Source organism: Sminthopsis crassicaudata, chromosome 1, assembly GCF_048593235.1.
Source record: "Sminthopsis crassicaudata isolate SCR6 chromosome 1, ASM4859323v1, whole genome shotgun sequence".
Classification (NCBI taxonomy): Eukaryota; Metazoa; Chordata; class Mammalia; order Dasyuromorphia; family Dasyuridae; genus Sminthopsis; species Sminthopsis crassicaudata.
The window spans coordinates 484,797,081-484,823,651 of NC_133617.1; the positions used below are offsets into that span (position 1 = coordinate 484,797,081).

Sequence of the window (26,571 nt, forward strand, 5' to 3'; positions counted from 1 at the left end):
CTAGAAAACTTCTAAATTTAGTTCTCTATACCATTAATTTTTTAATTTTTGACAAAGATGCACTGGCTCCGGCAGACAGGTTTTATAACCCACCGGAAGGGCAGTGTCCAGTGCGAGGGGCTCCACTGTCTTTAGATAATTGCCAGGTGATGTGGAGAGACCCAGAAAATGGTAAATGGAAGGGACCAGATAGGTTAACTGCTTGGGGGAGAGGGTTTGCTTGTATCTCCACAAATGGAGAAGGAATAAGATGGGTGCCAACGAGCCGTATTCGCCTTATCCATCGGAGAGAGACAGAGCAGACCCTTGAAACGAAGGAGAAGACCCAAGAAACATGGGGTGGTTCCATTGCTGTGCCCACCACTGAAAGAACCTGGCAGTTATGGCGTTAGACTCATGGACATCAAAAACTGTTGGACTTGAAAATCCTCAGGAATCATTGGATTCTCTGAGGCATCATAAGACTGTTGTGGGACTTCAAAACCTGTAGGAATCATTGAATTCCCTTACATATAAAAAGACTGATGTGGGACTTCAAAAACTTGTGGGGATCATTGGATTTCCTAACAGTGAAGCAATGGACAATAGATTGGTTTTGGACTATCTCTTGGTTGCTGAAGAAGGTGTATGTGTGATTGATGTTTACATACCCTCCTTCTAGGACTTCCGGAAATCTCTTACAATACCGTGTTGATTTATATTGTTTGTTATATCACTACTTGCATGTACAATTCCTGTTTGTTACACCACATTGAGCCTGCACTGGCTGTGGGGAGAGTCACCACTAATAGCCTCTGCATTATTGCTATGTGTTTGTGTAATAACTCCCATGCTGATGGGTTTGTGCATACTTGTCTCTAATAAGGCCCTTCAACCCAGAAACCCGCTAGCAATCCCCACTTCTCTTTGGTGCTTTTCATCTCCCTTCCTGAGATGTCAGGGAGGGCATGATTATCTCTTTTTTAGTGCTTTTATCTCCCTTCCTCAGAAGTGGGGTGTGTGTGATTACTTCCTTTTTGGGGTTCTCACCTCCCTGAAAAGTCAGGGATGGTGCAACCACCTGTTTTCTAAAACAAAAGAAAGCGGGAGATGTAAAGGGCTAGAACTGAGCAATGCACTTGGATAATGAAGCACGTGATACTAATCGCCAATTGGACATTTCCCTACTAATTTGTTTGAAGGTTGACCCTCCCCAGTTGTTCTGTGCTGACTTGATTGGTGGGACAAAGAGGGGGGAGTGACTTGTGTGGGAGGAGTAGGAGGAAGAAGAGGAAGTGAGACAAGGAAGATGACTCAGTTTCTCCAGGCGTTTGAGGGAGGAAGGTGTGTGTGAGGCAGCTAGGCCTAACCCCCTGATCTTGACTGTAAAAGATCAAGAATAAAGACACTAGTGATCCTGACTCCAGCTGATTTCTGGGAAGACAGAGTTCCAGCAAGCGGAGGATGTAGTAGAGAGCAGATAAGACTATATGCAGAGAAACCATTTAGGAGACTATAACAAGAATCAAGATGAACATGTGATAAGGGCCCAAAATTGGATTAATAGCAATGGAGAAGAGAGGTATTTAAGAAATTTTGTGGCAGAAAAATAGAGTAGACTTGGCAACTGAATATGGAGTCATGAGCATGAGTATAAGAAGAAATGAGAGTGACTTGGAGGTTGTAAACTTCAGGCACTGATAGAATAATAGTATCACCCACCTGGTTCAGCTTCATATACCAGACAAGCTTCTACCTCAGCCATCTCATCATCTTCCCACTGCCACTGACCTGCTCCTCCTCATTTGAAGTAGCACCTCCACACTGGACCAGAGATTTCTGACTCTATACTTCCTTCCTCAATTGTGCTCCATTGTCAAGTGGGAGTTAATCATGTTATCTCTGGAGATCCCACTTTCTCTGTTGATTGGGAAAAGAGTATGTTTCACTGTTCCACTGAGCCATTTATAGTTACTATGTTTTAGATCACACAATCACCAACCCAGGCCATCTCAATTTGTTTTCCATTGCTAGCCCCTCCACCTAGACCAGCACCTGTAGAAGATAGTGATTTCAGATGGCCCCCACAGTCACACTTTAATATTCCCCAGAATGAAATTTCCTTCCATGGTTTCCTCGACTTATATGTTCTATCTTCCTTTAGGACAGCAGGTCTAGTAGTTTGCAGTCTTCTAACAGGTTCATTCATGATAATGATCCACTAAAAATTCTTTAACGGTAGCTTAAGAAGTAAAAAACAAAACAAAACAAAACAAAATTCTGCCCAATTATTAGAAATGTGTTTTTCTTCTGTGACAAGCATATGCATGTTTGAAGCATTATATATTTGTTTCTTCAGACTAGAAATCTCCATTATTATGAGCACAGTGACTTTGGTGTTTAGTAATTATACCAAACTAATAGCTTCTAACTAAATGCCATATGTTCTTTGAAGTTTCTCAACCTGTCATCAAATTATTTTCAAATTGCCACAAGGTTTTGACATTTCAAGACAAATCATTCCCTAATAGATAGTCAGATGCATGCACAAACTCTCATTTTCATTCCATACAGTCAACCAGAGTGGATCCCTTTTGTGATACCCTGTAATTGTATCTCATCAGCTATATAATCATACAGTCAAGATGTAGGAACATTTGTGTTCTTGTAGCACAAATGTCAGGCTATTTGAAAACCATGGTTACTAAGTATGTGTATTACAAGCAGTCTTGAAATCAACATGGATTATGTCAAATGTTCTGGAGAAATAAACCTTATATGGCCTCTTATTAAAAAATTAATGCTATTTTCTGATTTAAAACTTTCCTCTACTTATATTCTTCTTCTTCTATCTGGCAGATTTTCAACCATTTTTCAACCAGTGGGTCAATCATTTTGTAGAGCTTCTGCAAGAATATAAGCAGTTTGTCAGTGGGTATAAATGAACAAAGTCATGTCTGAAAAGATCACTTACTAAGATTAATTTATGTGGAAACATAGTTTAAAAAACAAAGCAATATATATGATTGAATTTTAAATATACTTATCATTTAGCACAACACTTATCACTAGCCAATAAAAAAGTAAATATTTTATGTTGTAATAAACTATTCATTTTCACCAATTGGTCAGATGGCTAAAAATAAAAATAAAATTAATTTCTATCAGCAAAAGAGATGTAAAATTCCACCATATTCCATCATATATTTGAGGGAGCAAGTGTTTTCATTTCATTCTTGTTTTAATCAAAATAAAGAAATATACTTGATGGAGAAGCAAATTTAAGACTTTATTAGACTTGTCTTGTGTTAATTTGATCTTGAGTCAGATTCTTGACATCTCTTGCTACTTTTAAGTCCCAACTAAAATCTCATATATGTTTATTATACTATGTTTAAATATCTTCCTAATTGTAATTTGTTTCATTAAAAATGTTATTTGTAGCCAATAGAATTGATAAAATAAAGAAGAACTCTTTACCCATAATAATAAACTTCTGAAGTCTTGCTGGCTTGTTCCTTTTAATTCTTATAGAATGTATTATATATTTGTAATCTTTTTTATAATTAAAAATTTTAATAATTTTAGATAGAATAAAACTTAATGTTTTATAATTATAAAATGTTCATTTGGACAAACATGATTGAGTTATTTTTAAAAGTGAATAAAATCTAAGATGTTATTATGTCTATTAAATATTAGACAAATATTATGGATATAATATCTAATAAATCACCCTGGGGAAGTCACTTTTTTATTGTTGCAGTTGAAGGGGTTTAAAGAACAAAAAAAGTTGGGAATCATGGCTCTAGTAAGATATGAGTTTTTTCTTAGGGGAAAAAAATCTCTTATTGGATAGAAACTGCTGAGAGACCTGGAAAGCAAACTGGCAAAAAAAATAGGCTTAGATCAGCACTTTAGCATCATATTGCACAATACATTTTTTTCCCCTAGGAAATTTATATTTTTTACTTTTTCAAACATTGTGTTATTGAGTTCTGTTGTTTCTGATTCTCCCTTGTCTAGTCCATTCTATTGGTTTGTCTTTCTGTTTTTTAACCAATACCAGATGTTTTTGATAGATGAGTCTTTATAATATGTTTTGAGGACTAGAAATGCTAGTCGTAAGGGAAGATTCTGGGAGGATGGCAAAGAAGGTTGATAAATTTCAAGCTCTCCCGATTTCCTCCACAAATAGAAAAATTTGTGCCTCAAGTGGAGAAAAATCAAGAAGACTTGGGGCAAAACAGAGGACCTCCTGATACAATCAGAGAAGATCTGAAGAAAGACCGGGGTCTAAGGATTAATCTATCTGAAGTTCAAATCTCTCCTGGCTAGCTTCACAGAAACACCAAGTAGGGAGCCCTGGGGTGAGCTGGGTGTGGCTGGAGCCTCTGCAGGAACCACAGAAACTTTCACCTCTTGGACTTTTTGTCGAGTCTGGATTTGAGTCCAGAAAGATGAAGTGAACCGTGGCTTATTGGGAACATCAGGCCCAGCTATGCTGCTGAGATCCAACCCTGAGCAAAAAAGGAACCAGCACCTAGTGAATATAGAACAGTGGGGCGGGGACACTACTGGCTGTGGATACTTGCAGGAGGGTGGAGCTCTTGGTTTGGGGATCCTGGTCAGAAGGGAGAGATGAAGGGAAGCTTGAGATACCATTCCCCACACCAAAATTAGAGATGCTTAGACTAATACTTCGTATTAAAAACAAAACAAAACAAAAAAAATGAACCAGTAAAGGAGAAATAATCCCAACTTTTAAACATATAGGAACAAGGAAGTGTAATGCTGGAGAAACTGAGGCAAGATAGAGATTAGAGAGTTTTTAATATTTTATTAATTGGAGAGTTTAATTGACTGGACAGGACTCTTGTCTCAAAGTATCCAGTGACAAATGGGAGAATCCAAAATCCTTTTATACCTTTCAAACAAAGAAAAAACATCAAGAAAGATTTTACAGAACAATTTGGTTCTATCAGGATGGGGGAAGCTATAAATACTTACTAAAAGCCAGAGTCAGATGTTTGAATAAACAGAAGTAAAGATGCCAATGAAGTATCTGGGATAGTCTTACCTCTTGGAATATTTTAGAGGGACAGTGTCATAAATTCTTGAGGGCAGAAGGAACTAGGAGCCAGGAAGTCTGATCTGCCCCTTATCTTGAGCCTCACAATTTACAACCTTATAGCAAATGGTCCTCAGTCTTAATGAACCAGAAAGGGGTTTTACAACCAGGGGATTGAGGCAGAACAGTTAAGGAAACTGAGATAGAATAATTCAGGGAAACTCAGGACAATAAGGGAAAGGGAGGCAAAACCAATTAGGGAAACTGAGTCAGGACAATTAAAGAGAACTGTGGTACAACAGAAGTCTAGAATTCATTTTCAGAAGACACTTTAGTAAAAAGAAGCTTCTACCCCAAAGAGTAATGTGAAATAACTTCCTGCTCAGAGAGAATTTATAGAACTCAAAAAAGAATTTTAAAATCAAATGAGAGAAATTGAGGAAAAACTAAAAAACAAAACAAAACAACCATCCAAGAAAAACAAGATTATAAAAAAAAAGTTAACCAAGAACTGAACAAGGGGAAGCCAGTGAAGCTATGAGAGACCAAGAAATAGCAAAACAGATTATAAAGAATGAAAAAAATAGAATAGAATGTGGAACATCTTATAAGAAAAATGACAGATCTGTGAACAGATTAAGAAGATAAAATATAAGAATAATTGGATTGCCAGAAAGTTTTGACCAAAAAGAGAATCTTGCCACAATAATGCAGGAAATAATTCAAGAAAATTGTCTTGGAATGATAGAACATGAGGGCAAAATAGAAATAGAAAAAAACCACTGATCACTACCACCAAGAGATCCTTTGTAAAAAACACATAGGAATATTATTGCTAAATTTTGAAATTCCCAAATCAAAGAGAAAATTTTGCAAGAAACACAAAAAAAATTCAAATACACTGGAAATAACACCTAGACTTATACAAGACTTTATCAGTAGCTAAAATAAAGACCGCAGGTCCTGAATCATATCTATAGATAATCAAAAGAGTAAGATTGGTGGCCAAAAATATGACTTCCAGCAAAATTATCTATAGTTTTTGAATGAGAAAAAATGGACCTTCAATGAACTTGCAGATTTTCAGGACGTTCCATCTACCAAACCTGAATTTAACAGAAAATTTAACATAGAAGAGCCAATATCAAAGATCAATTTTAAGGAACCTAACATGAACAAACTATTTAAACATGGAGAAATTGTTTTTTTAAACATGGGAAATGTATATTATATAATTAAGATTCACATCACAATCAACAATGAAGATTGGCAGAGTTAAGATAAAAATAATAATCATGTCATATAAATGAGGTACAGAGGAAGTATAGACATAGAGACATTAAAGGGGAGAGGAAGGCTTGTAGTTCTGAAAATCTACTCACATCGAGAATGGATTCAATAGGCAACAGTACATAGATGCCATGAAGCGTATAGCACCCTCCAAAGAAATAAGAGGGAAGGGATGAGGAGATGGGTGAGAGAAGAAGACAAGGGAGGAATCCTTGGGTAGGGGAGGTTAAGTAATAGCAAAGCAAATATGGAGCAGAATTTAATTAAAGAGTCAGCAGGGATAGGAAAGACATGTGTGTGTGTGTGTGAGTGTGTATCTACATCTGTATACATAAATATATCTTTTCTTAACTGTATCTTGTTTGGAGATAGTGGAGGAGATGAAAGGGAAAAAAAGGTATAAAATAAATAGGATGTGCAAGAGAGAACCAAAGAACAATTTACAGGGAAGTAAAGAAAAAAAAGGACATTTGTGAATATAATTTCTTCTATTAATTCATATGTTTTCCTTGTATCTTCTTGGACTAGCTCTCTGGAGGATCTCAGTACCAGCCCGAGTCCTTGATCTTAGAGGAGGAGTGATGAGGCAGGGACCCATGTGGACTGTCAAATATGGAGTCTGTTTATTTCAAGTTCTCTCCGCCTTAAATATCTTAATACAGGGGGCAGCTAGGTGGTGCAGTGGATAGAGCACCAGCCTTGAATTCAGGAGGACCCGAGTTCAAATCTGGTCTCAGACACTTAACACTTTCTAGCTGTGTGACCCTGGGCAAGTCACTTAACCCCAGCCTCCAAAAAAAACCCCCAAAAAACCTTAGTACAATTACATCACCATAGCACACTGAGCATGTGCTATCTGTAGTACAATTACATCACCACAGCACACTGAGCATGTGCTAACTATAGTACAATTACATCACTATAGCAAACTGAGCATGTGCTAACTATAAGCACCTTGCTATTATTATGTAAATGCATCTTTACTGCAAGTATCTCTGCTTCAAGGAGAACACATGTTGTCACATCCCCCTGATTTCTCAGGAAGGCTGAGAGCCCTTAAGGGAAATGGGGAGCCGAACCAGACATTATCAGCAGGTTCCCTCTGGGCTGAAGGGTCTTATACCTCACCCAGAGTTCCCCCACTCGTCTGTGGTCCTCTACATTCCCTGATCTGGTAATTTGTTGTTATATATTTTGAATCCTCCCAATGTTCTGCTAGGCACATGACAATATTCTTTTTTGTTTTGTTTTATATTCCTTTTATATTTATCTGTTTTTCTTATTCTGTTTAAAATAAATTGTGTTAAAATATCAGTTAAATTGCTTGCATTTTTTTTCCTTATCAGGTTTTTTTCTTTCTTTCTAGATCAGATTTTTCTTGTGCAGCAAGATAAACTGTATAAATATGTATACATATATTGGATTTAACATATATTTTACATGTATTGGACTATCTGCCATCTAGGGAAGGGGGTGGGAAGAAGGGTAAGAAAATTTGGAATAGATGGTTTTGCAAGGATCAATGTTGAAAAATTACCCATGCATATGTTTTGTAAATAAAAAGCTATAATAAAAATAAAAAATAAAATAAAATATCTGTTAAAAATCTATTAAATTTTTAAAAAATGTTAGTCACCTTTTGTTCCTATTTTTTAAAAAATAATTTCCCTTGATTTTCTAGATTTTTTGTTTTCCCAAAAGAATTTTGTTATTATTTTATTAAGTTCTATAAATATCTCCTTGGTATTCATAAGCTTTTTATGAATTTTTTTTATTCATTCTATGGAAGAGGGACAATTTTTAGAAGGAAAGATACAAAGAATTCTGTCTTGGATATATAGAAATAAAAGGGACATTAGTAATATTAAGCAATGGAAGGGGAGACATAGCAATATGTAGAATTCAGAAAAGAGATTAGGACTGATTATTTGCACAGAGATATTATTGTTGATTGTTGATAAACTTGAATTTCTTATTTTAGAATACCAGTAATTGATAATTGCAGGAAGAGTGAAGAAACAGGCCCATTTATTTAGTAAGCTTATTGCATTATAAGAAATGTTTCTATGTAAACAGTATTCTGAAATGTTATATTTTATGTCTTTTTAGTTCTGAGTCCATCAATCTCATAATGTGCTGGTGGGGAAAGAGAAATATGGAACTCTAATTCTAAGATTTTAAAGGAGAAAGGATTGTTTTGAGTGCCTTTAATTTCTGCATAATTAGGATCCATCCTCTAAGGGGAAGGAGATTTGGACATGAAATAAATTGTTCTAGGGACCAGGAAGAAGTGACCAGAGGTTAAAGGAAATCAATCTACAAGCCAAGTAAGAATGGCAAAAAAAACCCAAAAAACAAAAAACAAACAAAAAAAAAAAAACCCAATACAAACAAAATCCATGGTCCTTGCCTTCAGAGAGCTCACATCCTATCATACAGATAATTAGGAATTATCTGTATGAAAAGAAGAGAAAATTCCTGGGAAGGGTATTTTATCAGAAAGAGAAGGAAAGGAAGGAAGAAAGAAAAAAAAGAAGGGAGGGAGAGAGATAGGAGGGAAGGAAGGAAGGAAGGAAGGAAGGAAGGAAGGAAGGAAGGAAGGAAGGAAGGAAGGAAGGAAGGAAGGAAGGAAGGAAGGAAGGAAGGAAGGAAGGAAGGAAGGAGTGAAGGAAGGAAGGAAGGAAGGAAGGAAGGAAGGAAGGGAAGAGATGGGGGGAGCTGGAACTTGAATTTTGCTCCCCACTATTGCCATGAATAATTTGGATTATATGGGTCCAATGAGAAAAGCAACCCCAGGTTTATTCTCTTGGGTAAGATAATACCATAAAATTAGATACTATTATAGGACTTTGGGGTAAAAAGGATAACTCATGGAATGTTGGGAAGTTGTTCTTTCAATCCTAAATTCATTTTCTTTTCAAAATTAGAGTTCAATCTATAAGGAGATTCAATTTACTAAAGAAAAAAGAGGAATAGTACTAATTATTTATAAGTTACATACGTACTTTCTACATTCCCTTGTGGTAGAATAAAAACTTTTCTCTATTTCATTTAGAAATAAAGATATGCATACATATGTATATATGTATACATACAGATATATATATATATATATATATATAAAACTTGTGGTATAATAATAAAATAGAGGAAATGCTTGCATATATACATACATACACGTACACATGTACATACATATATGTATGTAGTGAGAGAAGGGAGAGGATACTCTGAATTGATTTGGGGACCTTTTATCTACATATTGGAGAGACCTAGAAATAAGCTATATTTGAATTTTTTGTTATTGTGTCAATTTTGGCTCTTTGTGATCCCATTTGGTATTTTGTTGGCATTCACTAAAAAATTCACTAAAACTTCTCCACCTCATTGAATAGATGAGGAACTGAGGCAAACAAGGTTAAGTGACTTGCCAAGGGTCACACAGCTAAGAAGTATCTGAGGCTGGATTTAAACTTAGGAATTCCTGATTTATCTTCCTGAATCCAGTTTCAGCATTCTATCCACTTTGCCACCTAACTTCCACATTTGAACTATGTAGTCTTTAAGATTTCTCAAAGGACATCCTGGATATTTTGGTGAGTTCCAATATTGTACCTAATCCGTGCAAACCCAGAGCATGGAGTCAAGGGCTGCACATTGTAAAAGCATCAGACCTAAAAGAGAACATGAGAATTTCCTGAGTCTCAGTCCCCTGTTCAGGTTCTGCTAGAAATACCTTTTCCCTGATTAGGACAATTTTAAGACTCGTAAGGAAATCAGCTTATTAAACATTAGAGGGCGCTCAAAGCTTGATAATATATGAATAAACAGTATAAGTCAAATTGAAATTATCCTTTCAGTATTTAGATGGCAGGTTACCTAACTTGACAAATCAGAGAAAGAAAAAAAAAAAAAAAAAAAAAAAAAGAGCATCCTGTGACCATATGAAGACTTTCAGAGACTAGCTAGTTTCATGGATTGTATGGGGTTTTGGCTTTTTAGTAAGTCTAATAAAATTCTCTCTCTTATCAGAAGCTGGACAAAATGAAAAATTTCATGCCTTGATTATATTCTTGGTGGAGTCATATTCCACTTTCATTAACAATAACACCTTATAATAAGATATTTGCTATGGGCTTAGAATTTCCCTGGAAGTCTTTAAAAGATATTCCCTAATAAGGTATTAGACAAACTTTTCTCTCTAGATGAGCTTGCTTAATTAAAAAAAACAAAAAACAAAAAACTAAAAAAAAAAAAAAAAAAAAAACCAAACAAACAGAATATATTGGAACAGTGGAGTACAGTGGGAATAATGCTGATTTTTTTGTAGTCAAAGAATTTGCATTCAGATTCTAAACCCGATGTTTTTTTATCTGTGTGACCTTGGACAAATTGTTCAAATTCTTGGTGCCAAGTTTTCTCCTTTGTGAAAAAAATGGGATTGGACTACATGAGTTCCAAAGACATTTCTAATTCTCTATCTGTGATCAACATTACAATCTTAGAGCCAGGAAAATACATAGTGTTGGATGGTTTGGTCACTTTATTTTCTAAATGGTCTATACCTGCTTCACACTTCTATAAATTTCCTTTAGAATTACTAAATGATACAGGTGGGAGGGCTCATTTTCAATCAGTCCACAGGTATGTAAATGATTAAGATGTGTCAGCACTGAATAAAGTGCTGGGATGTAAAGACAGAAATGCTATAGTCCCTGTCCTTCAGGAACTTACCAGGAATCCACATGCACATATGTAGCTATATACAAAACAAATAAAAATAACCAGGGAGGTGAAGATTCTAATATCCAGGACTCCAAGAATAAGGTGGTATTTGTGCTGAGTCCTGAGGGAAACCAGGGATTCCAAAAGACAAAGTTAGGGATGAAGGCAGAAGGACAACCTGGTAGTAGGATTTTAATAAATATTTGTTGATTGAAAGACTGAGGAGATGGGTCCAGGTTATGCTATTGGTTCCAATCTGAATTGATCATTTTTTTCTCCCCCCAAAAAGAATCAAGACACATTTGTAAGAGTGAGGTATCGAGTTTTATTTAATTCCTACTCCACAGGAAATAAGAATATTCTTGGCCCTAGTTATTCTTATTACAAACCTTTATTAAATACTGTGTTAAATACAAAATACTGATTTCACCAATCTAGATGTGATCCAATACAAGACATTAAAAAAAGTCACAGCTGCAAATCCCATTGACAGACATTATAGACATTAACAAGTCAGTAAAAGTTAGTATCAAAGACAGTTCACTCCTGTTTCACAATAAAGCTTCATAAAGCACAGTAGGACCTAACACTGAAGGGAGGTAAACCAACTAGCTTGGCAAACCCTGGGGTGGTGTAAATGAATTTGAAAGGTCATTCAGTTTAAAGCAAACACTGTGAACTTAATATCTTTTATTGATAGGATGGGTAGAGTAGCCTTTCCAAAGCCAGCATTATCTTTCTTTAAAATGATTTAATTTCGATCTTTGCCTAAAAAGAAAATGTGTGCCTGCTCAAGTTTACCAATTCATTTAAGGAGGAATACTGGGTGGGGACATAATCAGTCAAAATTTGGGAGTCATTTCCTAATATTGGAATCAATCATCTAAAACCCATAATTTATCTGAGAATCCCAAGTATAAAACTTAAGGGAGCAGGCTGACATTTCTATGAAGATCTGACCCCAAGGCCAAGACCATTAAAAATAACAGTATAGGGAGCTGGGGAACAATGGAATCTTGACCTTATTTCAGTTCAGTGAAGCCTTTTTATAATCTCTCATTCAATAGTTGGTCCTTTCTTCACTTACTGAATTTCCTATCCATCTTTAAAGCCCACTCAGATGCTACGCTATTCAGTAAACTTTCTCGCTCCTTGGTAATAACTTTCTCCCAAAGACTTCACATAGCATATTTTTTCCAGTTCTCCAATGCAATTATAAGATAATTATAATTTCTGAGTTTGCCTCATTCTATTAGACTGTAACCTTCATGAAGGCAATGCTATGAGTGTCTTGCCTAAATTTAGACTCCCCTTGGGCCTTTATCATGGCATTCTACATAAAAAGAGGCACTTCATAAGTGTTTTTTCGGTGAATGAATGAGCAAATGAATTTATCCGAATACTCAGGTACTAGCCACTATGAATCACACAAATGCGTTTTCTATTGTCCATTCTATTGTCAATGACAATGTCTATTCTATGACAAACCTGCATTCTCAAGGTCAATAATCTATATTAATAATGAAATTAATATACATAAATAGTGGGTCCACATGACCTAAAAATGACAATGCAATTGAATTAATGATAGCCCCTGGCTGAATGAGCTAAGGAAATACCAAAACCTAGTGTATAGAACCAATGACTCCAACATGATAAGAAACTAAATCTTGGAAGAAGCATCTCAAAACAAAGTTAAGGCTCATAGAGGCCTTCTTTCCTTATGTGGCTTCCCATTTAGGCTGTTGTGAGGATAAAATGAGAGAATGCATATAATAATAATAGTAATAATTTCAACTGAAATTTATAGATCACTTTAGCATTTATAAAGCTCTTTAAATACATGTTAAAAGTACTTTTAAGCCTTATAATTCTATACAAATGTGAGATACTATTATTACTGAATTTCAGTTTTCTTCTGTCTCAATACTAGGCACTCAAAGAGACAGCTGTGACTATTGCTGGGAATTTTCTTTAACCCCATCTCTTAGTCCCCAATTAGCTTCAAATAGACTTGGTGGTTTTGAAGTATAAAGACCACTGGAGGATATCTTTTGTTGTTGTTGTTTGATAGATGCTCTCCTTGTTTTTCTTTTAACTTTGAAGTCTCTCTTTGGGAAGTACAATATGAATTTAGAAGCATTCATTAAGCAGTGTGTACTAGGCACTATGCTGAGCACTAAGGATACAAATAAAGCAGTCCCTTGTCCTGGAGCTTACATTCTAATGGAGGAGACAACATGAGCACATATGGGAATATACAAGAGGTATAGGGATAGATGCTGTGATTTCATTGGTATAACATACTCATGACAGGTCTGCACCTTCCTCTGCAACGTACAACCTTAGAAAGTTAGCCAGAAGATCACTGAGATCTTTTTTTCCCAGGGTCATGTAGCCAGTATATGTCAGAGTTGGGATTTGAACACAGATCATCTTGGCTCTGAAGCCAGTTCTCTATTCTTTAAGGGCAGTTAGGTAAAACAATGGATAAAGCATTGGGCTTGCAATCAGGAAGACTCATCTTCATGAGTTTAAATCCTTTCTCAAACACCTATTAGCTTGGACAAGTCACCTAACTTTATTTGCCTCAGTTTCTTTATCTATAAAATGATTTGGAGAAGATAGTGGCAAACTACTACAGCATCTTTGCCAAAAAAAACCCCAAATGGGGCCATAAAGAGGACTGGAACAATAACAGCGACCAACTACAATAAAACAACTTTGTTCATTATGCTGCAAAGCCTCTCAAGAGATGAACAAAATAGATTACCTCAGTGGAGAAAGCAGCAACAGCTTCTTTAATACAGAAGGATCTCCAGTAGATGGTAGCACTTGAGTCAATTTTTTTTGGGAAAAGCTAGAAATTCTTAGGTGTAAATATGGAGGGCATTCCAAACATGGGGTAACAGCAAGTACAAAGGCAAGGAGATGGGAAATGGATGGTGAGGTATGGAAAATTGAAAGTAGGTCAGTATCACAGGCTTTTCACGGTGAGAGTAAAGTAGAAAAGTAGAAAAATGGGAAGGAACCAAGATGTGAAGAACTTTGAATAAAGGAGTTGTTATTTAATCCTAGAAGTAATCTTCTCCATCACCAAGAAGCACTTCTTCTCGTTCTGACAAATTAACAATTTCAGCTCCAACCTATGCAAATCTCCAGGATGGTCTAAGGATATATTGCAACTTCCTTCCCTGATTAGGAGTCCAAAGTAGTCCAGGAAGTGAATCATATGACTAGAAGGAGGAGACAGATGGCTAGAATTGCCTTAGGACAACTCACCAATGTACTTTGTTGGGATGCAATCTAAACATCTCCTCCCTCCCTCCAAAAATTGCTGGGTTAATAGAACGAAGAGCTAGATGGGATCTGATGAGTCATCTATCCAATCTTTGCTTTTTTCAGTTCAGAAAACTGAGGCACTTGCCCAGGATCACACAAATAGTAAGTGCCTAAGGCAGGGTGTAATTCCAGGTCTTCCTTATTTCAAGTTTAGCACTCCTGTTGTTCACTACACCACACTGCAAAGTTGTTTCCACGTTTCCTAGATTTAGGCCAAGCAAGAAGCAGAACACAGCAAACATTCAAATTTAAGCAATTAATTGGCACACACCTGCCAACTATCCTCCATCTCCCTCTGGCACTTCATTATGTTTCATTTCTTCTAAGTTAAAAGTAGCCTATGCTGACTTAATAGGACACACACCAGAAGCTTGGTTTCTTAATCCCTGTTGAGTTAAAGTGGCTCAATTTTAAAGAAATGAATATTTATCAAAGCTCTTAAAGTACAGAACAATCTCATTCACTCTCTTTCAAGTCAAATATCAGGTGCTAAGAAGATGATCTGGCCTATTTCTCAGGTTCTAGAAGCCTTGACAATCTCTCCTATTCAAGTTGCAACTAAAATGATAATACTGACCCACTTCAAGTCAAGATCAACCTATTAAGTGAAGCTGGACTGGTCATTCTCAGTAGTTATTAAAGATTTAAAGCTAAGAAGACCCTTAGAGAAAGGTCTCCCCAACCTAGAAGAAAGACTACTTTTGATTTCTTTACATAATCCAATGGAAGAGAATGTACATTAAAAATGGAAAGTTAATGATAGGCTCAATTCATTTATTCATTTATTCAACAAGCATTTACTAAGCTCCTCCTACGTGACAGGCCCTTATGCTAGGTACTGGGTATACAAAAATAAAAGGTCATTCAACTATATGGAATCACAAAGAATTTCAATTGGAAGGGACTTCAAAAGTCATGCAGTCCACTCCAAATCTAAACCATGAAATAATAGCTATTTAATGGTCCTTTAGCCTTTGTTTGAAGAATTGCAGTGAGGAGGAGACAGATCAGCACATTTTAGGATAACAGCAATCACTGGAAAGTTTTTCCTGATTTGAAACCTGAATTTTCCCTTTTATTGTTTTCACCTCTCACTCACTGACCCAAGTACTGCCCTGTGGTGACAATCAAAATAAATCCTTTTCCTATATAATTGATTTTATTCAATTCAATTCAACCAATAGTTGCTGCACTCTGCCCACTATTTTTAAGGCTCTGTGAATACAAAGCAAAATGAATATTACATAAATGTGGCCTCTGAGGAGTTCAAAAATTTACACTCTTGTTCCTTCTACTATCAGCCCTACTCCCTTCAGAGACTCCTCAGGGCAACAGTCAACAGAATGGAGTTCACCTTTTTCCACCTCAAAGGGAGTCTAGCCACATGGTCTGCTTTCTGGATTTACAGGAAATTGAGCACTCTGCCTCAGTAACTAGTAATCCACTGGTGGGGGAAAACCTGTTGTAGACCAATTGCTTCATTTTACAGATGAAGAAAGCAGGCCCCAGAGAAGTCAAATATCTTGCCCAGTCACACAGTTACTTAGTGGCTGGATCTTCTCACTCCCAGTCTTTTCCACACGAAATACTGCTCGTGCTCATACCAACTAATAATGCCAGTAAATGAAGGCAAAAAACAAAGGAGTGGATAAAGTTTTTTGTTTGTTTTGCTTTTTTTTTTTTTTAAATGTGGCATTAGATACTTATGTTTTCTTTAGTCCTTTGAAAAAAGTAGGGAAAGACCAGAAATATGTTTTGGTCTTCTAAAATTCTGAAGAAGAAAAAGCTATATGGATTTTAATGGGAAAAGCCTTAAAAAGGAATCAAGCTGACATGAGGTTTAGTTTAACTCCAACACTAACTATGTGATAGATGAGTATTTTATGTGATAGATGAGTAGAGATGAGCATTTACACCTCAGAAATCAGTAAACACTACATATTAGGGCCTGATTTATTATTTTGTTAATTGTCTAGACTTAAGAAAATAACAGAACACCCAGGGAAAGAACTCAGGGAAATGAGTGTGAACCACTACATAGAATTCCCAATCCCTCTAATTTTGTCTGCCTGCATTTTTTATTTCCTTCACAGGCTAATTGTACACTATTTCAAAGTCCAATTTTTTTTGTATAGCAAAATAACTGCTTGGACATGTATACATATATTGTATTTAACTTATACTTTAACATATTTAACATGTATTGGTCTGCCTGTCATCTGGAGGAAGGGATGGGGGAAGGAGGAGAAAAGTTGGAATAAAAGGTTTTGCAGTTGTCAATGCTGAAAAATTACCCATGCGTATATCTTGTAAATAAAAAAAAAACTATAATAATAAAAAAAAGATTTTGCACAGACAATAAAGATTAAAAAAAGAAAAAATGTAGAAATGCTGATAAATTTAATTTAAATGTCAAAGTGTGTCAAGTGTATGTTTTCCCCTTCCCTTTCCCCTTCCTTCCCCGCCCCACCCCAATCTGGTTGTTAAACTTTGCTTTTAAAAAGCAAAGATAACTGTATACCACTAGTTATAAGGCAATTTGGAGATCATTTAGTCTTAGACAATTCCCTCATTCTGTAGAGAATAAAAGTGAAGTCAGTCGCATAAGTAACAAATAGCAAGGGCAGCTAGATATCACAGTGGATAGAGCACCAGCCCTGAAGTCAGGAGGACCTGAGTTCAAATCCGATCTCAGATATGGAACACTTCCTAGCTGTGTGACCCTGGGCAAGTCACTTAACCCCAATTGCCTGGGGGGGGGGGGAAAGTAGTAAATAGCAGAGTGGAAATTTGATTATAGAAGCACCTGTTTCTATTTATTGTGAGGATCAAATAAAAATATTTGTGAAGTAGCTCATGCTTAATAAATGCTTATTAGCCTTCTCTTTCTCCTTCCTTAAAACAAGGTAAGAAGTTTTTAATCTTTTTGTTTGTTTTGTAAACCTCTTGGGTAAATTGGAGAAACCTACAGATTTTCTCTCAGAATAATATTTATTTTTTTAAAAATGGAAAGAAATGCTAAATTTCAGTTAGAGGTTAGTGAAAATAAAGATGTCATTTTTCTCTTTTTATTCACATTTTTAGAACCCTTGGAGGCCTCTAAGTCGCCCCCACAATTAGATATTTTTAAGATTTCTTTTAGCTCCAAAATTCTATGAGAGAGGTGACAGTATCTTACAATAAGATAAGATCCAAGCTTTCCTAAACTTTATTGGCCGATGGGTTTCTTTGATGCAACATGAACTAACATGAGAGAGGTTCTTAGAGCCTAGCTGTTCCCTAGAGGAGCAAGGGAATTTTATCAGAAAATAGTTATAATTTCTGTGATTTGGTTCTCTTCAAAAAGAATCTTTCTCTCCCTTCTGGAAAGATACCTAGAATGTAGTCTGAATAAACATGTCCAAAACTGAAGGAGCTTCTGGGGCTCTTTCTAAACATCCAACCAAGCTGCTCTGGCATTTAAATACTATTCTGAATAATGGTCCTCCCTTCATTGAATTGTATAGATTAGGAAGCCCTGTTTCATTACCATGCAAAGTTAAGTTAAGGAGAAAAGATTTAGGGATGAATCTTTTTTTTTTTTTTTTTTTTTTTTTTATTAAGAGCTACTTTGAAGAGCAGTGAAACAATAATAGCATGGAATCTTAGTCTCTTTTGCTCATTTTAGCACCAGGAATTCTGAAACATAAGTTTTACCACTCTAAGCACTAATAACAGCATACTGACAAACACTGCCCACATTAACCTTCTGTCATAGCTAAGGATTCCCTAAAAGGAACAAGATAAGATGTGGGTGTAGCAGAAAATTTAAGTTTCCTAAAAGCCTGTGGCAGGGATTAAAATTATGTAATGTTCTATAATATTTAAAAATTTAGAGGCGAGGCCCTATCACCTTTAGCAGAGTTTCCCCTAATTTATGCTCTGATCAACTCAAATCAAAGGTTCTGCTGAGGGATTCCTGACCCTCCCGGCATTGGGCCTAGTCAATATATGTGAGTTAGAAGTTCTAATTCCCTAATCTCATTTCCAATTTTAAGTTTGGGAATCAGTTAAAATAGGCCCAGACAGAAATAAGATCTAAAAGTGCTTATTGTATGGAGATATTTCCTAAATCTCAAGTGTTTATGGGATATGAAAAGAGAAAAGCAGTTTAAATTTCTTGTTCCTACCAGTCTTTATTTCCCTTGCTTAGTAAAGAAATGACACAAGAAAAGCTGATCTTTGAGGTCCTGCTTCCAATCAGTGACAATAAAGTCCATGAGGACCTAGGCTGGCTTCAAATCTGGTGATATTTGGAGTGACTATATTAGTCACTCTAAGATGGAAAAGATGAGAGAACCCTATAGCAGTCATGTCCAACACTTGCTTCCCCAAACTCCCACTTTCAGTCTTTTTCTCATTCTATCCTACCAATGCTTTAAGACAGAATTCTTAACTATTTTTAGACCCTTTTGGCAATCTGATTAAACCTATAGACTCTTCAGAATAATGCTTTTAAAAGCATAAAAATAAAATAACAAGAATTAGAAAAGCAATCAAGTATACTGAAATGCAATATAACACCCCTATACATCTATATATACAAGAGTTTAACAAGGTTAAGAACCCTTACTTTAAGAGGAAGTTTTGCCAAATGTCTCCTGGAAGTACCCAGATCCCTCCCTATTTCCATTCCAAATTTTCTTACCTTTCTATATTCTGAAGAGAAAAAAAGAGAGACATTGAGAGAGAGAAGCAATTTCCATCCTCAAGGAGATGATTTAGCATCCCTTGAGAGAATATAACAAGGAGTAACATCAATAAAAATAATACGATCACATAGTGCTTTAAGGTTTGTGAAGATCTTCATATATGTGTATCAACTTATTTGCTCCTCACAACTCTATGACATATTTGGTATTTTTGTTCCATTTTACAAATGAGGAAACTGAGACTGAGAGAACTTAAATAACTTATCTAGGATCCCAGAGCTAGCAAGTACCTAAAACAGAATTCTGACTCAGGTTCTTCTTGAATATAAGGCCTACCTTCTATCCTCTAGAGCCTAGACTTTTAAATTGTGGTTTGTGATCTTATGTGGGAACGCATGACATTTAGTCATTTAGATATTTAGTGAGGTCATGAAATTATGATTTTATTATCAGCAAATGTTTGATTTGTATATTTATTTTATATACTTATGTATCCTGGGTCATGTAAAAAATATACTATACTACCTAAATAAATATACTTATAAGGTAGTATACAAATAGGGCAAAGTAGAAAATTGAAAAATTCAAGAAAAGAAACATTTTTTGGGAGAGGATGAAATAAGGAAGGGGGATCAGAAAGTGTCACTTGTACTGAGTTTAGAAAGAGGATTTTATTCAAAACCTCAACATGGGGCTCAACACAAGGTATATATGCATTACTAATGAAAGAATTTCAGATCTCACTGAGGAAGTCATTCAGGAACAGAAATTTCTTGTCCCTCAAATCAAACTATTTATGGTTTGCATCTTCTGTCTAGTTTTGAGAATCATGACATCCTCCCTCTACCTCTGGAATCCAACAGTGCTCAGGCCTTGTGGCCCATGTGGTCAGAATATTTGGCAAGATAGATTTTTGCTTGGGTTCTGTAAGCCTGATAACATCCCTTCCCTTTGCTACTCACTGTCCCCAGCCCTTCCTCTAATTACATCTAATTTTCCATGATAGTTCATAAAGTACAGCACTATTTTTAGCAAGGTGTGGTGCCCTTTGCATTAACGAGGCTCTCCCCAGGTAGAAGTATTAGCCCTGAGAAATATTATTTTTTCCTCCCCCTTTTTTGGTCAGATGTTCCTCAAAATATGCTCAGGGGTTTTTAGGATCTATATATGGAAAAATAATCACCACATTTGGGTGGAAAAGAAACTAAGAAAAGGGATATTTTTAGGCTTAAAAATCTATTGGAAAGGTTTTAATAAATGATTATTTAGCCTGCATTCAATCCATGTCTCCCTGTTGACATCCCATGGGTGACTAGCTTGAAAGAGCTGACTTTTAGCAACATTTTTGGATGCTTCACAATTCAGGCCTAATGTTAGTTTACCTACTCTACTGGTTACTTTTCAGTCTTCTGAGGTACGGTAGCTGAAACTAATAGAGAGGGAATAGTGTTCAATTCTCTACATATCTAGTTGTCAACTGTGGTTTTTAATCAAATGAACAAAAGCAAGGGACAGATCTGGAACTGAATAAAACCTCAGAGCTATTGATTTAAATAAGCCCCTGACAAATATGCTTGTAGGTCACTGGGATGGCCACAGCCACATTCTGCTCTCCTAGGGGAACAACTGCCAATTAGGTGGCACTTTAGTTATGAGACATCCAAAAAGGATGGACTGCTACACCCAGACCACAGAAGCAAGCTCTGTCCATCTTTCTTGGCTTCCTGACTCCTTAGCAGGTGGTTTGGTAAAATTAATACTCCACTCAGGAGGTCTGGGTTCTAGAGCACTAATTTGTCAAGGGGATCAAAAGCTTGTCTTTTTATTTCCCGAAGCCTCAGTTTAGACCTACTTGTTATAACAGTTTTGATATTTTTTAATTGTTTTTTTTAGGGGGGAAGGAGGAATAAAATAAATGCTTGTTGATTGAAATAAAATAAAAATAAAAGTTCACCAAAAAAGGGGGCTGGGCTAGAAACTGAGGATCAGAACTGGAGAGCTGAAAGATACTTCAAAACCAAGTTCAATTCTCTCAACCCAAGGATCCCAAAGCAATGTCTAAGGTGGTTCTGAAGCCAGCTCGCTTTGTTTCCAAGCCTAGCATCCCCTGCTGTACCACAATACCCCAGAAGTCTTTCAGGTTGCTTCTCCATTCTAGAATTCCAGGATTCTATAAGACTGCTGCTTTCTCCATCTCCCTTCTTCCTTTTCTCTCCCATGTCTCTCTGTTGCTATGGAGGCCAAGTATTTCTATTCCTTGCTGTTGTTGCTCTGCTACTCATCCCACTAAGCTGACGTCACCCAGTCCCAGTAGCATCCACCTGACACTGGATCGACAGCTTGGGAGCCACAGCTGACATGCCTAGAATGTCAAAGATGCGACTCTTGCTGCTGATGGAGGCTGCCTGAGCAATCAGCAGCTCCAGAAGGCTCTGTCAGACAAGAATGTGGGCAGACTCCTTTGCCCTGGAGCGGGATCAACAGGGCACCTGATTTAGTATTCACAGGCAACCAGGAAGAAGAGGGCATGGGGATTTTAAAATGCAGAAGTCTGCAAGCAATCCCCCCCACTCAGAATTTGTATCAGACTCACCAGGTGGCTCCCATGGCTGTTTGTGTAGATTAGAGGGGGCAAATACCTGGACTCCCCTTAACACTGCTGACTGCAGCCTGAACCAAATTAAACTATGTTTTATCTGATTTTAATGTGTTGATGCAATAATAAAGAAAAAATATATTAAAATGAATGGTTTTTTAGGCCAAGGTGCATCCGCTGGCATCCTTAATTACAATTTAGTGTCCTCATTTCTATTTAAGCTTAACATGACTGCCGTAGGGAATGGTCAGTGTCTTGTGGAGATGAAATAGGATGATAATGTTAATAATAATAGTTAGCATTAATACGTCACTTAAAGGTTTTTAAAGCATTTTATGTGTATTAACTCATTTGATAATAAATTAACCTTATTTAAGGACAATGATAAACAGACAAAGGTTAATGAGAGCTTAAATTGGTTTTTAGAAGAGAACTTGCTTATGTCCAATGCTGGGTCCTACTTTAAGGACCTAAGGTCTATTGATAAATGATCTTCCAATTGGAGTCATATGTTTAATAGAAGTTTCTTTAAATTGAAGTGACATTCTTATAGAATTTAAACTCCTTGAGTGCAGGGACTATTTCATTTTTAGCCTTTGTAACCTCAGTACCTAGCACAGTTCTTAGAATATATTAAATGCTTAATAAATGTTTGTGGACTAACTGGTAGATGAAAAACTGAGAAGCATCCCCAAGGAAAAATAACTCCCTTTTTGGGTCATCAAATGTTTGTCTTAATTCTCATCACTAGGGATTCATTCTTTTGATTCTAAAAGATATTTTACTTTTCAGTGTCTCATATTAAAAATATAAATATGCTAAGGAGAAGTACTATCTTAAACTAGTATTGTTGTTAATAATAATAGCTAACATTTAAATAGCCCTTTAAGGTTTGCAAATATTACCTCATTTGATATTGGCAGTTGCTTTTTAGCTTGCTAGGTAGAAAAAAGAGCTGGGCTCTGGCTCTTGAGAGAGACAGTCCAGTAGAAGGAAAGGAGAATTTTGAAACTCTTTGGAAGCCAGGAACTCAAATCAAGAGCAGAAACTAATCTTGGAAATGAAAAATTTAGAGATCACAGATTTCCAGATTTAGAGATAAAGAAAGGGGCCTTGAGTTCAGCTTCTCATTTTACAGGCAAAGAAATCTGAAGCCCATAATGATTAAGTGATGTCACCCACAGAGTAAGGAGCAGAGCTGGAATTTGAGTCCTTCAGAGCTTACTTCATCCATACCACAAACATTGCAGCACAGAGAAGACCAGAATGAGAGATCTAGTCTAACTTTCTCTTCTTATAGATGAGAAAACTAAAATATAGGAAATTTAGGCAACTTGTCCAAGCCTCTTGGTATATAAGTAACTACCACAGCCAGAGTTACATATTGAGTTTCAAGATTTCTGGTCCAGTGAGCCTGGGGATATAGGCAATACAAGGAGACAGGGAAAGGCACAAAAGCAAACCTTCCCAACATTGTAGGTTACCACAGGGTATCTTTGCCCAAGCTGAATTCTGGCTTCTCCAAGGTATCCTGGCAAATACTGTCAATAACAACTACTACATTGCCTGATTCCTGCCATGCCTTGAACTTGGGTTTCCTTACTTCTTTCTATTCCACGCTTATGCTAAGCTAGCTCCATTATCGTGTTTTAGAAGATACAACAGGATTGTCTTGGTCTGAGTACAGATGAAATTCCCTCATATAGAATAATCATACTCATATGTTTTAGGCTGGTTTCAAATCTCAGTCTTCCTGGCACCAAGTCCAACACTCTATTTATACCAGGATGCCTCTGTCCTGGTGGCCAAATGAGGTATTATATCCATGTAGAACTTTTGAGTCCACGATTTAGAGATAGAAGGAACCTTGGAGATCATTTAGTCCAATGCTCTTGATTTTTTACAAATGAGGAAACTTAGGGCATGTTCTAAAGTAAAGTAAAATCTTACTAGAATGGATAGTAAGCCCATATTTACAACATAGGGTTATCTTTAGCAAAGTACAAATCCTCCCAGGACAAATAAAGTTCCTCACCTCTCAACCCAGCCTAGAATCTGCTCAATGGGTACTTTTACCACCTCTAAATTGAGGTATCTAATCCAATATTCTAATCTAACCTGGAGAAATAACTACGCTAAAGCCTGCCATTTTAATACTCAATTGAGCAGACTTACAAAAGTCCCCAAATTCCTGAACAAAGTGCATCATCTTGGCTCTAGGATCACATCTCTATGGAATGTGTCAAAGGTATTTAATACTGACTTAGACAAAAGGGATTCCAAAGCCTGGAGCCCTCAGATAGTCCTGGAATGTATTCAAGTTTAATTAAGTACTATATAAGGCTATGCTGATTGTGATTCTGTAGGGAATAAGGTGTTTTAGAGTCAGGTCTTCCAATGCATTGGGTCCACACTTCCTGTTACTTCCTTTTTTCTACTAGAAGCCTTGAAGTAGGCAGGAGAGGCTGTGATGGTCAATGTGGGACCTCCACCAACAGACATCACAACCTATCAGTTACTTGGGAGAGTAGCCCCATAGAGTTGCTTTAGGCACATGAAGGTTAAATGACCTGCCTAGGGTGACACAGCCAGTTAATTATCAGAGACTGGTTTCAAATCTCAGTCTTCCTGGCGCCAAGTCCAGCACCCTATCTATGCCTCTGTCTAATGGTCAAGAGAGGTATTACATCCATACAGAACCCCCAGCCCATGGAATGAGACAATACCAGTTGGTGTCTGGAAGCTTTTTCAGTCTGGATGGTCTTTGGATTTCAGAAATTTTGGCCTAGAAGTTCTGTCAGAATTTATGTTTACATTCACTGCTGGAGTTTTCCTCTGAGACCATGTTGGGGATGGGAAAGAGAAGAAGGAAGAGTCCCAATTTCTTAAAAGAAATGGTTTTAAGTAATATCAGATTTTGCCACTTGGGAACAAGAAAAAAAAATTTTTAATCTGAATATTGTAAATTCCTTCCAGTACATGTCTCCTGCCCCATCCCTTAAGAGCATCAGTCACTACTTGCTCTTGTGTCATTTGGGGCTCAGAAGTGGCAAATAGTTTTAAACAAAGCTCTTATCCTTTCCCCAAATTGCCCTTCTAATTCTGTTTCTGGGGAGATGTTTAGGACCCTTCCCCTCAAGTCATCTCCCAACAGCACAAAGCGTCTAGATTTTTGTTGTTGTTATTGTTGCTGGAATCGTGACCCACCTGCAGATTCAATCTAGAGATTAAAATAAACACGGCTTTATCATGTATTTTCCCTCCAGCTCCTTTCCAATACAACTAAAATGTCAGGGTAGGAAGAGCCATATCAATATATACCTAAGGGTCTGAAAAAGACTTTAGTAAAGGAGGGAGCAAAAAAAGAATGTATTCACTTTCTTAAAAGAAAAAAGTGTCCACTCTTAGATGGCCTTAGATTAGGCATTGCCTATTTCCAGAAAAGGTCACCTTCCCATCCCCAAAATTACCTAGAGACTAATTGATTCTGTAGTTGGGCAGTTTGAGCTTCCAGGTTATAAAAAAAGTTGGGCTCTGATTGATCTAGCACATACAGAGGCTGATTTTCTCCCTAGAGGAGTATAATTGTCACTTTAAAGGTTTTCAGGACTCTGTGAACAAAGTCTTTGCTTATCATGCCCTTTTGTTTCCAGAAAGGGATAAGTTCCCTTTCCTGACGACATTAATGTTGATTTTTGTTATGGAACACTTGTCTAAAGCATAAAATATCTGGTTAATTTTTTGCCCTCCAATAAAGCCTTCTAGTGCCTTTTTTTTTTTCCTGTACCAGACATCCTCAAGATTTCTGGCAATCACCAGACATGCCCCAGGACCCATCCAAAAAATAGTATTCAGTAGTGAAGCAAAAAACAGGCCTGGAACCTCTGAGCAGGACCTCATCCCAGTAACATATCCTCTAACGCACTGTTCCAAGGGCACCAGGCGTGTAGCAAGATTCTTTGATGTCTCACTTGGACACTTTAGATTCCAGAGTGTTGGGCTGGTAGAGGTACCTCCAGATGGCATAGTAGTGGGTGCCAGCTCCAAATGCCACAAACAAGTGCCAGATGGCATGGGCAAAGGGAATCCGACCGTCACTTTTGAAGAACACCATTCCAAAGCAGTAAAAGACACCTCCAGTCATGAGTTCCAAGATTCCATCAGTGTTGGGCTGTCAGCAAGGGGAGGGGAAGGAAAAAGTCAGTAGTGTAGTAGAATGGAGGGGCAAGGAAACAAGATGGAATTCAGCTGAGGAGAGGAGAGAGACAGCTGGGTGAGACACACAACTCACACCCACACCGAGAGAAAGCCACAGAAAGACAGAGAGATAGACAGACTTTGGGAGAAAACCCTTGTGGGTCCACACTATTTGAAAAATTCCAGTGATCCTTTTATCTTTTTCACTTAATTCACCTATTTGCCTAATAGTATTTCTTCCTTTTTTTTTCCTTTTTTAAGAAAGGGAAGGGTGAAGTGGAATAAGCATTTATATGGTGCCTTTTATTTGCTAGGCTCTGTGCTAGCATATTTTTACAAATATCTCATTTGATTGTCATTATAACCTTGTGAGGTAAGTGCCATTTTTATCCTCATTTTACAATTGAAGAAACTGGGCAAATAGGTTAATTGATTTGCACATAGACACAGAATTAATAAATATCTAAGCTCAGATTAGGTTTAGTATACTGTCTACCACCTAGCTGCCTCTAAAAGGAGAATTTAAGTGGAAACAAACTCATAGCTACAATACCAATAACTCATATTTCTATAGACTTTAATAAGTTTGTAAAACACTTCCCATACTTACAAAGAAGCCACTTACAGAAATAGATGCCCAGCAATCATTAGCAGGTGGCTTCCATAACAAATGGCACCCA

General features: G+C 36.8%; 1 protein-coding gene across 2 annotated transcripts in view; it reads right to left on the bottom strand.

The window, feature by feature from the left end:
• Positions 1-11,437: 11,437 nt before the first annotated feature.
• MMD2 (monocyte to macrophage differentiation associated 2) overlaps positions 11,438-26,571 on the bottom strand; it is a 110,144-nt gene continuing 95,010 nt past the window's right edge. For both annotated transcript variants that reach the window (XM_074281217.1, XM_074281216.1), the window contains one exon: positions 11,438-25,865. In XM_074281217.1, the coding sequence (XP_074137318.1) occupies positions 25,662-25,865 (204 nt within the window). In that variant the 3' untranslated portion in view covers positions 11,438-25,661. The remainder of the gene's footprint in view (positions 25,866-26,571) is intronic.